The 16218-nt window shown below is 38.5% G+C and overlaps 1 protein-coding gene across 1 annotated transcript in view; it reads right to left on the bottom strand.

Annotated features, from left to right (window-relative positions):
* The window catches only part of LOC126188640 (dynein axonemal heavy chain 6), a 1044937-nt gene that overhangs the window by 22956 nt on the left and 1005763 nt on the right, over positions 1-16218 (bottom strand). Inside the window, exon 109 of the mRNA XM_049930241.1 lies at positions 8704-8821. Coding sequence (XP_049786198.1) covers positions 8704-8821 — 118 coding nt within the window. The remainder of the gene's footprint in view (positions 1-8703; positions 8822-16218) is intronic.

Below are 16218 nucleotides of genomic sequence, written 5' to 3'. Positions count from 1 at the left end.
CACAGGTGACTTTCTGGAGCTGGCCGACCTGTCTGTAGATGACGTCATTACTGAGTTCATCACTGGCTTGCAGGAGTGCATGGTTCGCTTGTGACCCATGTCTACCCAGTGCCATGGCACAGAACTTTCATTCAAAGTGATCTTGCGTCATGCACCCACATTATGCTGTGGATAGGTGCTCACCAGCCCCCCCTCTGACTGTCCTCCACCGGGTGCTGAAATGGGACTCCCTAGACATCTGCACCTGCACAGCATGCTGACCAGCACCTGTCGATGGCTGAAATCTGCCTATGTGCTGGCCGAACCCATACCATGCAGCTTGAGTACCATCTACACCAACAAACTGCAGACACAAATGATGATGCCAACACCACTGATAACACTATGCCAAGTACCCCCATCATTATGGCCCAGAAGATGCCTGCCCGCAACACTACATTCGAAAGTGCTCTGGAAAACTCACCATGCTACACTGGTGCTCCACCTGATGCTCTGACTATTGCCAACACTGATGAACAGGATGCTCCTGAACCCTGCTTCTCTACCTCTCCTGGATCCTACGACCAACCCAGTGATTTTCCCTCCACAGTCATCAACTGCCGGCCATGCTACCGACACTGCATTGCAGCCCGCCACGTTCCCAGTGCCATGCCCCCGACCTGCCGCCACCCATCCTGACACTTGAGGCTCCAGTGCCTCATGCTTGTAGTGCCTGGCATGTGCACATTCAGATGTAAAACAAGGGCACCCTGTCAACACCACTTCACAGCCACCCGGCAATACTACTGCACCCTTGCCTCCGCAGTCGTGCGCCAGCAGCCGTGCCCTCCGCTTGTGAACATCTGCACATGCAGCACTGAACAAGGCTCATACCATACCATGGTGGAGGTGACTAAGTAAGCTACGGCACATGCTATAATGTCAGCTGCCCTCACTTGTCTGCCTGTTCGGATAAGCATAGCTCGTGAAGTGCCTCCCACTCCCTCTCCTTCCAAGCTGTCCCAGCTTGTCATGCACAGTGTCATTACTGAGCAGCACATACAGAGGAGGATGCCAGGAGCACGCTTCTATGCATAATGCTATTGAAGTAGCTATATAATATACATTACAAAAAAAAAAAGAGGGTGGAATTACAGTTTAAACATGATAAAGGTTTTGTAAGTATTGTATTCATTACTTTGAATCATATCACATAGCAAATATCAACCAATAAGAGCATTTTCATAAAATTATAAAGATCAAAAGTCCAATAGTAAATAGCTTTTTAAAAGAGTCAATATTTTTCCCTAATATTCTTCAAATCAATAGGTATTTGATACTACACACTTTCTAAAGCAGCCTTTGATCTTCGTTGGGTTCAAGCTATCGCCATACCAAATTTCATCGAAAGTAGTTGAGAGGGTTTGTCGTGAAAACGTAACAGAGAGAGTTACTTTCACATTTATAATATTAATATGGGTAAAATTTCTGATTTATGATATCCTTGTTTTCCATATCTATTATCTGATTTTGATGAAATAAATCTAGTAGTTTTGGGGAAGCATGTTCAGACAAGCAGATGCGGCAGTTTTACAGATTTATTATTTGTATAGATATTTTTAGATAGTCCCAACATAAGCTTTTGGTTGTGTCATGAAGTCAAGAGTTTCTTGTGTAATATTATCAAGGGTTAGGATGTCCTGATGGTAATTAAGTGAAGTTGTATCACCATCGTAGCAGGTTATAGGCAGTGGTATACAATGGGGCAGGTCATTGATAGCTGCAGTGAAATAGAAGGGGCCAAGGACAGATCCCTGTGAAACACCCATACCAATTTCTAATTGAGAAAACTGTCTTCTGTTGTTCAAGGACGTAGAAATAACTACTAATATAGAATTGTTTGCACCATAATACCTAATTTGGTTATAATATGTTAAAATGAATGCAGTTGAATGCTTTACTTAAATCGCATAATACAAGCTAGACCATCTTCAAAGTGAACATTCTTTAAACAACATAATTAAAGATCCAGTAAAAGTCCATAATTTTGGAATTTTTGGAACAAGTTTTACAGTCCTCATCAGCCGTGCTTTTATCCCAACAAAACAAAGGCCTTTCAACACAGCGGGGGTGCAAGCAGGTTTCTCTCAATTGTTTCTGTGCCCTTAATTTTGTCTCGGAGTTCTCTGATTGATGTGACAAAGTAGCCATTCAATTCTGCTGAATGAAGTAGAGTTTCACACACCTGGCTGGAAGAATTATTTTGTCTAATAACGGCTGCCTTACACTTATTTGGAGCACTTTCTATGTATCTTTCTCATGCTGCTTTTTTGGTTTATATGAGCTTAGGTTTGTAATACTTTCTATTTTTAAGGTACACATTGTAAACAAAACATGTCTGCTCAGCTTCTTGATTATCCACACTTTTATGTATTTGATACATTATGAGCATGTTTTCTCTAATTTCTGCCAGTTCTTTTGTATACCAGTTAATTTTCTATTTTTACATTTAACTGATGAGCTATCTTTTATTAATGGGGAACATAAATACCATAGGTCTTTTTATTTTTTAAAAATGTCATCAAAATCATTTTCAACTCCAGTTTTCCTGTTTGAATCTCATGTACAGAATCCCAATTTGCATTCTTTAACTTGTCAATAAATAACATAGTGTTCTCCTGTCTCTGATTTCTTACCCATGTCGTATTAAATTCATTGGAATAAGTTGGTTGCATATAATAAGGTGTTAAAAGCAGTGGCACAGAATCTGCAAAAACTCTATGTACTCATCTCCACGTAAATTAACAATAATATTGTCCTGACATGAATCATTAAGAGTTTGACACGTATTTGTGCAATGCAAGTTTCAGGTGGTGTCATGTTGCTTTGAATCTGCTGTTTCAATACTGAAATACCAACAGATAACAACTTTTGTTTTAAACTTAAAACTATCTCCTGTGATATCCAAGGATTTCTACTAGACCTTGTCATTTTGCCTGTTTGATCTTGTTTCTCAAGGTTACCTATTCCTCTTCTGTTGAATTCCTTACTCCTGTTTCCGTTAGTCATTGCCTAATACTCTCTTTCAATTTCTCAAAAACATCTAGCAGTTTCCTTATTTTTTGCAATTTCTTCAGTTTTAATCTGCAGTTCATAACCAATAAATTGTAGTCAATGTCAACATCTGCCCCTGGAAATGTTGTGTAGTATAAAATGTTGTGCAATGATTAAATAGTGCTCATTGCTAAATACTACCATGTGGCTTCCCCTTTCATTCCTCTTCCTCAGCCTATGTTCTCCTACTGTTGTTTCTTTTCGTCAGTTTCTTACTATCAAATTCCAGTTACATTTTAGTCTTCCTTAACTATCTGAAAATTTCATAATTCCGTCAGTCTCTTCATCTGCAGAGCTATTAGACATAAGAGTTTTCAGGTGTTGGCTTTGCGTCATCTTGGCAACTGCAATGTATTCACTGTACTGTTGATAGTAGCTTACTCACATTTCTATCTTCTTAGTCATTATTAGATGTACTCCTGCATTACCCCTATATGATCTTATGTTTTTAACACCGTAGTGACCTGACTAGAAGTCCTGTTCTTCCTGTCACCACTCTCCATTAATTTCCTCTCCATACAGGATGAATCACCTAAAACATGCACCAATAATATTGCTGAAATTGAAAGTGTTATTGCTGTGGAATTTTCACAGGATGGATTGATAGTCAGGGTCTCATATTGTTAACCAATCAACATATTGTAATAATACTTACAAAGTGTATTTTGTTTTTGTACAAACTTTTTTTTTAATAGAACAATGCCTAGTGACAATATCAAACCAAATGGAGAAAGAAAACTGCCATTCTGTGGATCGGAGCGTGGAATGTCAGATCCATTAATCGGGCACGTAGGTTAGAAAACTTAAAAAGGGAAATGGATAGGTTAAAGTTAGATATAGTGGGAATTAGTGAAGTTCGGTGGCAGGAGGAAGAAGACTTTTGGTCAGGTGAATACAGGGTTATAAATACAAAATCAAATAGAGGTAATGCAGGAGTAGCTTTAATAATGAATAGGAAAATAGGAGTGCAGGTAAGCTACTACAAACAGCATAGTGAACGCATTATTGTGGCCAAGATAGACACGAAGCCCACACCTACTACAATAGTACAAGTTTATATGCCAACTAGCTCTGCAGATGATGAAGAAATCGATGAAATGTATGATGAGATAAAAGAAATTATTCAGATAATGAAGGGAGACGAAAATTTAATAGTCATGGGTGACTGGAATTCAAGAGTAGGAAAAGGGAGAAGGAAACATAGTAGGTGAATATGGATTGGGGGAAAGAAATGAAAGAGGAAGCCGTCTGGTAGAATTTTGCACAGAGCATAACTTAATTATAGCTAACACTTGGTTCAAGAATCATAAAAGAAGGTTGTACACATGGAAGAATCCTGGAAATACTAGAAGGTATCAGATAGATTATATAATGGTAAGACAGAGATTTAGGAACCAGGTATTAAATTGTAAGACATTTCCAGGGGCAGATGTGGACTCTGACCACAATCTATTGGTTATGAGCTGTAGATTAAAACTGAAGAAACTGCAAAAAGGTGGGAATTTAAGGAGATGGGATCTGGACAGACTGATTAAACCAGAGGTTGTACACAGTTTCAGGGAGAGCATAAGGGAACAATTGTCACAGATGGGGGAAAGAAATACAGTAGAAGAAGAATGGGTAGCTCGAGGGATGAAGCAGTGAAGGCAGCAGAGGATCAAGTAGGTAAAAAGACGAGGGCTAGTAGAAATCCTTGGGTAACAGAAGAAATATTGGATTTAATTGATGAAAGGAGGAAATATAAAAATGCAGTAAATGAAGCAGGCAAAAAGGAATACAGACGTCTCAAAAATGAGATCGACAGGAAGTGCAAAATGGCTAAGCAGGGATGGCTAGAGGACAAATGTAAGGATGTAGAGGCTTATCTCACTAGGGGTAAGATAGATACTGCCTATAGGAAAATTAAAGAGACCTTTGGAGAAAAGAGAACCACTTGTATGAATATCAGGAGCTCAGATGGAAACCCAGTTCTAAGCAAAGAAGGGAAAGCAGAAAGGTGGAAGGAGTATATAGAGGGTCTATACAAGGGTGACGTACTTGAGGACAATATTCTGGAAATGGAAGAGAATGTAGATGAAGACGAAATGGGAGATACGATACTGCGTGAAGAGTTTGACAGAGCACTGAAAGACCTGAGTCGAAACAAGGCCCCGGGAGTAGACAACATTCCATTAGAACTACTGACGGCCGTGGGAGAGCCAGTCCTGACAAAACTCTACCATCTGGTGAGCAAGATGTATGAGACAGGCAAAATACCCTCAGACTTCAAGAAGAATATAATAATTCCAATCCCAAAGAAAGCAGGTGTTGACAGATGTGAAAATTACTGAACAATCAGTTTAATAAGCCACAGCTGCAAAATACTAACGCGAGTTCTTTACAGACGAATGGAAAAACTAGTAGAAGCCAACCTTGGGGAAGATCAGTTTGGATTCTGTAGAAATATTGGCACACGTGAGGCAATACTGACCTTACGACTTATCTTAGAAGAAAGATTAAGGAAAGGCAAATCTACGTTTCTAGCATTTGTAAACTTAGAGAAAGCTTTTGACAATGTTGACTGGAATACTCTCTTTCAAATTCTAAAGGTGGCAGGGGTAAAATACAGGGAGCGAAAGGCTATTTACAATTTGTACAGAAACCAGATGGCAGCTATAAGAGTCGAGGGACATGAAAGGGAAGCAGCAGTTGGGAAGGGAGTGAGACAGGGTTGTAGCCTCTCCCCGATGTTATTCAATCTGTATATTGAGCAAGCAGTAAAGGAAACAAAAGAAAAATTTGGAGTAGGTATTAAAATCCGTGGAGAAGAAATAAAAACTTTGAGGTTTGCCGATGACATTGTAATTCTGTCAGAGACAGCAAAGGACTTGGAAGAGCAGTTGAATGGATTGGACAGTGTCTTGAAAGGAGGATACAAGATGAACATCAACAAAAGCAAAACGAGGATAATGGAATGTAGTCGAATTAAGTCTGGTGATGCTGAGGGAATTAGATTAGGAGATGAGACACTTAAAGTAGTAAAGGAGTTTTGCTATTTGGGGAGCAAAATAACTGATGATGGTCGAAGTAGAGAGGATATAAAATGTAGACTGGCAATGGCAAGAAAACCGTTTCTGAAGAAGAGAAATTTGTTAACATTGAGTATAGATTTAAGTGTCAGGAAGCCGTTTCTGAAAGTATTTGTATGGAGTGTAGCCATGTATGGAAGTGAAACATGGACGATAAATAGTTTAGACAAGAAGAAAATAGAAGCTTTCGAAATGTGGTGCTACAGAACAATGTTGAAGATTAGATGGGTAGATCACATAACTAATGAGGAGGTATTGAATAGAATTGGGGAGAAGAGGAGTTTGTGGCACAACTTGACAAGAAGAAGGGACCGGTTGGTAGGACATGTTCTGAGGCATCAAGGGATCACAAATTTAGCATTGGAGGGCAGTGTGGAGAGTAAAAATTGTAGAGGGAGACCAAGAGATGAATACACTAAGCAGATTCAGATGGACGTTGGTTGCAGTAAGTACTGGGAGATGAAGAAGCTTGCACGGGATAGAGTAGCATGGAGAGCTGCATCAAACCAGTCTCAGGACTGAAGACCACAACAACAACAACAACATGGAGGGTGAATTAGAATGGCAGCAGTGTTTATTGCAGGATTCTAGTGCAAGTCATTTATGAGATACATGTTTTGGAAAGTCCTCACACTGAACTTGTACAATACCTGTGGTAACACACCCTAAATAACAACAAAAGTGCATACACCAGTTATGTGGATTCTGACCAATAGCAAGACAATTGACCATCACAGGCAGTGTTCAAAATGAATTCCAACAGCGGCAATACACACTTCCAGTCTGATAGGGAGTCCGCAGAGGAACGTGGAAGATGGTCTGTTAGGAGGCTGTGATACCTGTGTGTATTCGGTCAGTAAAAAACTGCTCTATGAACTGGTGGTTCACTATTCCACACCACATGTTTACACTCTGTGGACGCTGACATTCCACCTGTCGAAGCCAATGGGGATTGTCAACAGACCGGTAGTGCATGTTTCAGTGGTTTACCTCACCAAGCTTGGTAAATGTGACTTCATCACTAAACAAAATACATTATACTTCTGGAGTATCCTGTCTTAATGCCCATGTACAGAAGTTAGCATTATTCTAATAATTGTTTCCATGCAGTTCTTGATGAAGAGAGATGTGATAGGGATGGAAACTACATTGATGGAAAATACGTAGGACATTTGCTTGACACATGCCACTGTGTCGTGCAGTTTCGCAGGAGCTAACGTGTGGGTCAACTGCAAAAGCAGCAAGAACATTAATTCCACCCCTCTTCTGTCATCACTTTTTCTTCTTTTATACGTCCATGTGTTACACTACCACTTTCATGTGACTTGTTTCAGGGTTGATAAATAATTGCTGAGATGGCTGTCATCTATAGGGATATTTAGCAGATTACACAGTACATGAATGAACTGCATTCTTCCTATAATCTCCATACACCAGCATGTGGGCTTTTTGTGCACTGGTAAATCCCATTATCAGCTCATGACCTACAACTTGGACTGTCACACACTGACTGACTAGCAGTTGCAATGCACTCAAGCAACACACAAGCACAAAGTAAGCAAACATAACAACATCGTTTCTAGCAACTACGCAGGTTGCATGGCACCAGCAAGGGTTGGTGTGGAAACTTTTCAAAATATGGTATTTTATAAACATATCACACTAGAATCCTGCAATAAACACCATTGACATTCTAATTTATCCTGTTTTTAGAGTGTTAACATCAATAGACATTGTTCCATTAAAAAGTGCATGTTTGCACAAAAAATACATTAAGTATTATTGCAATCTGTTTATTGGCTAACAATGCAAGCCTCTAACTACCACTCCGCACATCAATAGCACTTCCCATTTCTGCAATATACGTAGTACAAGTTTTAGGTGATTCACCTTATGTAACTTCAACCTATCTATTTCTTCTTTTTTTCAGTTCCTTAACCTTCTTACCCAATATTTCCTAATGTGTAGAGTGCCAGTTTTGTTTTTCCTGATGACACCATTTTCCGGAGTAGTCCCTGCCTGGAGATCCAATTGGGAGACTAGTTCATGTCTGGAGTATTTTGCCCAAGATGATGCCTACACCATTAAGCCATGAAATAGAACTGCATGCCTTCGGGTATAAAGACTGTCATTTGTCATTGCTTTCAGCCATTTGCAGTAGCAACATGTTGGTTGATATTATAAGGCCAGATCAGTAAATCACCCAGACTCCTGCCCCTGCAACTACTGACGAAGTTGCTGCCCCTCTTCAGGAACCACATGTTTCCCTTGCCTCTTCACAGATCTCTCTCCAATGTTTTTCCACCTGAGTCCACCAATGTGCATGGTTCATGGGGTTGCAATCAGAAGTAATTCCAGTAAGAAGTAATTAATGAAGGAAGCAGATCTAGTGTTAGGTGTAATTTGTATATTTGATGCAAGTAATCTGCAATGGACATGCATACCAGTGTATAATTTGACTCCTTCCACATCCCTGAAGGCTCTCCTTCATGATGGAAATTATGGAACACATTGTGTACATAAACAAATATATAAAACATACCAGGATTTGGATCACACAGTGTCATTGTCTGAAGATCCCATCTTGAAGCATCTAGAAATATTCCATGCACGAGGACTCCATCACTTGGTCTTTTTAGTCCTTCATACATTTCTGGAACCTAGAACATAAAATATTCTTCTGAGAATATCTCAGCTTCTGTTTGTCTTGGTTAAGTGTTTTCAATTCTTGGTGTTACCCCCATTTAATACTCATTTAATAATGACAAGCTGCTCTGTTCATAAGTGTTTACTTTTTGTGTGACTGTGGATAATGTTTTTTCTGACAATTTCATGGGCTACCTTACAATGCATAATTTTCTAACCATTAGCAGAAACAATGAAATACGGAAGAGGAAACATAGTATTGATATTTGACTGAACTCAACACCGATATCTTCCTGCCTCTAACAGAATATTATCACAAACATATTGATCAGATTGCATCATCACATACAGTTACCTAATGTCCAGTAAACAGATATTAACGTCATTGTTCCCAACATTGCTGGACTAGTTTCATTAGGGAACACTGTTACTTCTCTAGAAACAAATAAATATGGGACTTCATAACATATGTATGTAAATGCACTGAGCGAATATTCTTCAATAATCATATGGAACTGCAGTTGAACAATACACAAACTGATGTAATTAATAGTTAGTGCATACGAATCACTCCAATGTCAGTTGCAAAGCGTATGACTACATTATACCTATAACATAACAGCTTGTTACTAGACGTTGAAACAGAATCAGTTGAGCAGAGGGCAAAACATTTATATCAGACACATAAAACACAGAAGACACTAGTTTCAAAAGCTTTAAAGATTGTAAATGGAGAAAAAAACAGGAAAATAAATTACTTATAGATGCAGAAAGGAAAAAGAGTCATGAGACAGACCGACCTAATGTGCAGGAAGAACCTGTAAGTAAAACTAATATTTAATAATGTAATATGCATGAAGATCAAGCAGAAACAAAAGAATGTTTGTACTTAGGTCTTGTGCACTTGTTTTGTGAAAGTTGGTCAGTCTGACGATTGGCCCAAGCAAACCTGCAGTGCCATCCTACAGATTGTTTCAGTTCTGTCCAGATTCCTTATTTTCAATTCCACACAAAATGGTGTTATTTAACCTTCTCCCTACAGAGAAGACAACATTTAACCATCATGTACCATGTTGACCAAAACTGACTGAAAGCCCACTTTGAACAGCCCACTTTGAACCTTCCTTCTCATAAATCTATCCACTTGTAACCCAGTCCCACTTGCATGAAACCACTTTTTGAAAACATTCCTGTAATACCTACTCTCCAACACTGCATTACCTTTCTAGTTTAATTCCTCCTTAATGACACTTACTTCTCTAATGGATGAAATAGGAGCCAAAAGCAGTCTAAAATTTTGGACATTTTAAAACTGTGGTGTAAACATTAAGAAAATAAAAGGGATTTCATTGTTAAATCCAAAGGAAAGAGCATGTAGATGGAAAGATTACATTAAGGTCTTATATGAGGGAGCAAAACTGTTTGCTAATGTTATAGAAGAAGAAATGCTTATCTATTTGCCAGGTGTAGGAGATTCAGTATTAGTGTGACAGAGATTTGGAGTACTGGCTGTCAAACAATCAGATGGGCTAGATGACATTTGTCTGAAATTTCTTAAATCATTGAGGGAAGTGAAAAATCAAGATTATTACTGTAGAATCAGTGGGAGTGGAGACATACTATTGGAATTTTGGAAGGAAATTATCCATGTAATCCCTAAGATAGTAAAGGCAGATAAATGCAAGAAATATTGTACAATCAGCTTGACAACTCAAGCATACAAATTGCTGGGAAAAATATTATAGAAAGCAATGGGACTGAAAATTGAGGATCTGTTGGACAATAATGTTTGGCTTTAAGAAAGGCAAAGAAACCAGGGAGATGGTTTCTTTGTTGCACTTGATAATGGAAGTGAGACTTAAGAAAAATCTAAACACTTAGGTAGAACTAAACACTTAGGTAGAATTTATAAACATAGAAAAAGTGTTTAATGAATTAAAGAATCACAAGACTTGTGCAGTCTTTATAAATATATATATACAATTTAGGGAGAGATGAGTAATATACAAGAACCAAAAGGAAACAACAAAAATTAAAGCCCAAGAGAGGAGTGCATGGATTGAAAAGGGCATTTGGCAGGAATGCAGTCTTTCTTCTCCATTGTTCAATCTGTGTATCAAAGAAGCAATGAATGGAAAGAAAGAAAAGGTTAAGGAATGGGTTTAAAATTCAGTGTGAAAGGATATCTGTGACAAGATTTGCTGATGACCTTGCTGACCCCTGTTGAGAATGAACAGTCTATTGAACACACAATATAATTTGAAAGCTGATCAAAGAAAGATGAAACAATTGGAGAGTGGTAGAAATGAGGTTAGGCATAAATATAATATCAAAATTGAGGATCATGCAGCACACAGAGTGCAGAAACTCTGCTACTTTTCAAGCAAAAGTGGATGACAGATGAAGCAAGGAGGATGTAAGAAGCAGGCTAGCACACACAAACGGAGCATTCTTCGCTAGTGTTAATCACTGGCCTACATTTGCTAAAGAAATTTCTGAAAATGTATGTCTGTCAGAATGTACGTCTGGAGCATAGTGTTGTATGGAAGGGAATCATAAACCATGGGAAACCATAAAAGTAGAGAAATGAAATGTTTGGCAAGATGTTGTGTTGCTGGAGAGTGCTGAAAATTAAGTGGACTGATCAGAAGTTTGCAGGCTAACCACAGAATTGAGTGAGGAAACGAAACCGCTAACTACAAGATGTAGTACGGTGAATTGTCAACCCATTAGGGAATAACTTTTATTGTACTAGAAGGAACAAAAGAGGGAAAAAATGTAAGGGAATGCAGAGACTGAAATATATACAACAAATACTTGAAGATATTAGGTGTAATTATCGCTCAGATGTGATAGATTGGTGCAGGAGAGCAAATGGCAATGGGCCATTGCAAACCAACCAGAAGACTGACTGGGAATGTGGGTGGGGAAAGGGGAGACATTGGTGTTGGAAGACGATATAGTCATCTGAAACAAATAAAACAGATGTTTGGCCACTCTGAAAGGCAAACCTATTTGTAGTCCACTTAGAGAAGTCCTTCTAGATGATTCATACCTCAGTCCATTAGTGATCCTCCCCCACTCACATTCTAAACCCTTATCAGGTTCAGTTCCGTTGAAGATAGACTCATCACTGACACCAGGGTCAAGGAACTCTCTCCATTCTTTCACATTCTCAACACATTCTCTCCAGTATCTCCACTTTGATAGCTACCAACTACATTTCTCTTACACAGTCGTGCAGCACACACTTAGCACATCTGAAATGATGAGCATGGTGACAATCATGAGGGTGTGAACTCCATACTGACAGTTAAATGCAGCAGTTAGTTAGTGGAGCTAGTGCTGCTGCTTTTGAGATTTGTTAGTGTTAATCTTTAGTGGGGCCAATGCTGTTCCTCTAGGGCATATAAAAATAGTAATTCTTATGTAACTCACTATAGATACAGCTGATGCAGCCAAGGGTGACATGCAAAATGTCTACTGGGGTAGATGACAAAATAGCCTCACAGATTTTGTTTTATTGAATTATTGAGTGGAATGTATTGTGATCCTCACAGATAGCAATGTGCCTTCTTGGTGACATACTGTTGCAAAGAAATTACAAGACTCTGACAATGTATTTTGTAAATGTGCATGCAAATGAGGGAAGTAAGTATCTTTATTTTGTGGATGGAGCAATTAATCACGTAGTATCAATGTTACATTTATGTGCTATTGGCTGCTACATCAGTTGTCAGTTGTGCACCACTAGTTTATGTGTGTGTGTGTGTGTGTGTGTGTGTGTGTGTGTGTGTGTGTGTGTGTGTGTGTGTGTGTGTGTGTGAATTTACAAGAGAAGGAATTTATAGGGGTAATGCAAATATCCATTGCTTTTGCTCATGACTGTTGCAGCATGTATTTAAAGAAAATTGATTTGCATCCTCTTAGCAGCACTACTAGTATCATTCTTACACGAATGACATTAAATTTGAATAGACATAATATTTCAGATTAGAAACAAACCTACCAACTTCTATTTATGTTACAAAACTCCTTCTTCGTGTTGTACTTTTTTCTATCAGTATATACTGAACTAAAATATTATTTAGAGATACAACCTAACTTTAACTTATCATGAAATGATAGTCACCTGTGAAGCAGAAATTACAAAACTCTTGTACAATGAGAATAATTAATCTTGGGATAGTATCCCATTTTTTACACAAATTGTAAATGAACCTGCCATTAATGAGGGAAAAAATTCAAATTAGAAAAGCTTATAATTACAGTTTTTGATTATTGTTACTATGAAAAAGTAATATATTGAGTTTCCTTGCATTCTTACAAAGTCAAATACAATTAATAATCTACAGTCTGAATTATTAAGCCAAAGCAACAAGGAACACCATACTTCAGAAATTAGAAAAGTCCTTTAGCAGGCAGAGGAAAGGATAGTGTCAGAGGAAACAAGGGCTGAATGGGATCCCAGTTAAAGGAAACACAACAGAATACACCACACAAGAAATAATCTCAAAAATTTTAGTTCCAGGAGAGATATGTAAATAAAAAAATATAATTCTAGAGGTATAACTATAGTTTTTAGAAAAAGATATGGTGCCTGAAACTAGAAAGAACCACTCTTTGTAAAACTCTTGAATATCTAATTAGTTAATGATATAAAATTAAATCAACATGTTACTCTGCATATTTGTGTGTGTGTGTGTGTGTGTGTGTGTGTGTGTGTGTGTGTGTGAGAGAGAGAGAGAGAGAGAGAGAGAGAGAGAGAGAGAGAGAGAGAACACCAGCATTCTACAGAACAGAGTTTGGAAAAGTTTGCTGTACAGTAAGTATTTGTGTACTACATATATTCAAACAAGTTTGCCACACAAACAGAAAACTTCATGAGTATCAGTGCTGTGAGGTTTACAACTTCCTAGATCCATTATGAGAGGAGATCAGGCAAAATTGTGTGTTTCTTCAGTCCCTACCATAGGCAGCTGCTCTACATAACAGTGGAGTCACATGGAAATAGAATAGGCCTGCCTTATCAACCTTCTTTGGAGCCTCCACATCAGGGGCAAGAACTAGTTTTTCCAGGCCACAAAGTGTAGGCTGCCCTGCATGACGGGTGTGTTCTGTTAGAGTAGTATTGGTCTGCTTTATTGATCTGTTTTGCTGGGGCTATGTTGACAAACAGACATGTCTGGGGGAAGGCTGAGATAGATAGAGCAGAGAAAGAGGGGCGGGGTGGGGGGTAGGGACAGAAGAGTTGGGGGAGGGTGGGAGGGGGGGGGGGTGGACTGAGAGAGGAAAAGGACAGGAGGGAAAGAGAATGAGGTAGGGGGAGATGGATAGGAAGAGGGGGGCCAGGAGGAGGGGGCAGGGGGAGGTGGATAGGGAGAGCGGGGCATGAGAAGATGGATGGAGAGTGAGAGGAAGAAGAGATGGAAAGAGGCAGGAGGAAGGGGAGATGTAAGAGGTTGGTGGAGATGTAGGGTGATAGTGGGTAGGCATTGTTTTCTTAGTAATATTTATGCTCGGTCTTGTATATGAATCTTTTTGTACAGCTTAATCAATGATAGACTTAAATAACAGTTCTGATGGTGTCTTTCTGACTCTTCTTATGAAAAACTTGTATGGAATTTACAAAGTACATTTTTGAGAAAATATTGAAGTTGAAAACATTAATTAACCTAGTTATTGTAGAATGTGTTGATGTAAAGTCCTTAATTTCAGTTTAAGAACAAATTCAGAGTATGTAAGGATTCTTGGTTGAGTAAAGTGGAGATTTGTCTGTACTTCATATGCTCAATTAATGAAGCTCAGACAAAATAGAAAATTATGAGGAAATAGATTTTATTATAGTAAGAGCATTTGAGTATTTGTATATTTCTATTATGATGATATGTGAATGCTGATGTGATGTACTAATCTTTGTTTACCCCTATCCTCACTGTCTAGATGTAGATGGCTCCCTCTCATCCTGGGTTCTGAGTGTCCTGTCTTTCTTTTAAAACTTTGCCAACCTCTCACTCTCTTCTCCTTGAGGAATGAATGATTAGTCCCAAAAGCTAGGAAGTGTGTAAAATTTTGTTTTAGTTGTGTCTGTTGGCAGTTCTCCTGAAGGGATGTTATGGCCAGCACTTCTGTCTCATAATTTATTAGTTTTATTGATTGAATTCTTTGATACAATAACAGTAGTAATGATGAAGTTATGAGCGATGTGTTGAAGTTAATGATGATGTAAATTGTTTATGAATGATAAAAATTGTGGAGATATAGTGGGTTTTTATGACGCTGAATGTATGAGGATGTAGATGAGTGATGAAGAGTTTAGTTGTATGAATGCAAACAGTGGAATGATATTGATGTGAGACAAAGGATATTGATGGGTGTTGAATTGATGCAGCTTACATAAGTATTGAGGAAAGAAAATGATGGCTCCATTGTTTATATTATTTGTTGAAGCAAAAGAGATAGGGTCTTATATATTCAACACCTTTCAGTTAACACACCTGCAAAGCTGGGATGCATTCTTTTGTCAGAGGCACATCCTGATATCTTTCATTTACTGCACAAGTGAGTTCCCTTGGTGAGCCCCATGTCATTGTCTTTCCATGAAATGTGTGATTGGTTAAGTTGGCCTAACAACATGCAAGGAGTTATGTGGAGATGTGGAAATTTCTGAAGTCAATCAGTGGTGTATGTCAATGTATTTGGTATAGCTGTCTGACCAAACAGCTCCAAACAGCTTTTTCCACAGCAGGCACCATTGCTAAGAAAGTCCTTTTGAGAGGTCTCACATGGAGGTCATGTTTTTTGTGAGCTATCTATTTTAGTAGTCACAACATGCCAACAACATTTTTGAATAGCTGTTTCACAGAATATTGTTTTAAAGTTCAGGACACTGTCACTTGATCTCACCAAGCATTATCAGGGGATTTGTGCCAATTGCTTTCAGTTAATTTCTCACCAGGTCTTTATTGTGCATCAATCTACAAGTTATGCATTATTCTCAAATTGGTAAGAATGACCAGTTTTTTTAATGCTCCATCATGGTTAAAATTGGTCTCAAGCTTGAACTTAACCAATTGGAAATGTAAAATGTAAATGAGCCTTTGAATCCACAAATGACTGTAACCAGTCGCATTTATTGTACCTTCTTCATCATCAGCGTGTGACCACTAAAATACAATGCCATAGGTTACCCAACAGTGAGACCTAAGACTGTCCATTATTTATTTATTTGTTTCCTCCTTGATTAATATCAGAGGACCACTTGATGCTGACTTATTGCCATTTCATGCTGTGCTTTATGGTGGCATTTGGTTATGGTGTGGAGGGCATGGGGTCAGCAGACAGCTCTCCAGGCTGTTACCAGCTTTTGAGACATTGGAACCAGTACTTCTCATTAAAGTAGCTCCTCAGT

Source organism: Schistocerca cancellata, chromosome 5 (assembly GCF_023864275.1).
Source record: "Schistocerca cancellata isolate TAMUIC-IGC-003103 chromosome 5, iqSchCanc2.1, whole genome shotgun sequence".
In the NCBI taxonomy this organism is placed as follows: domain Eukaryota; kingdom Metazoa; phylum Arthropoda; class Insecta; order Orthoptera; family Acrididae; genus Schistocerca; species Schistocerca cancellata.
The sequence above is the reverse complement of the archived record's forward strand: the minus strand, read 5'-3'. Positions and strand labels throughout refer to the sequence as shown.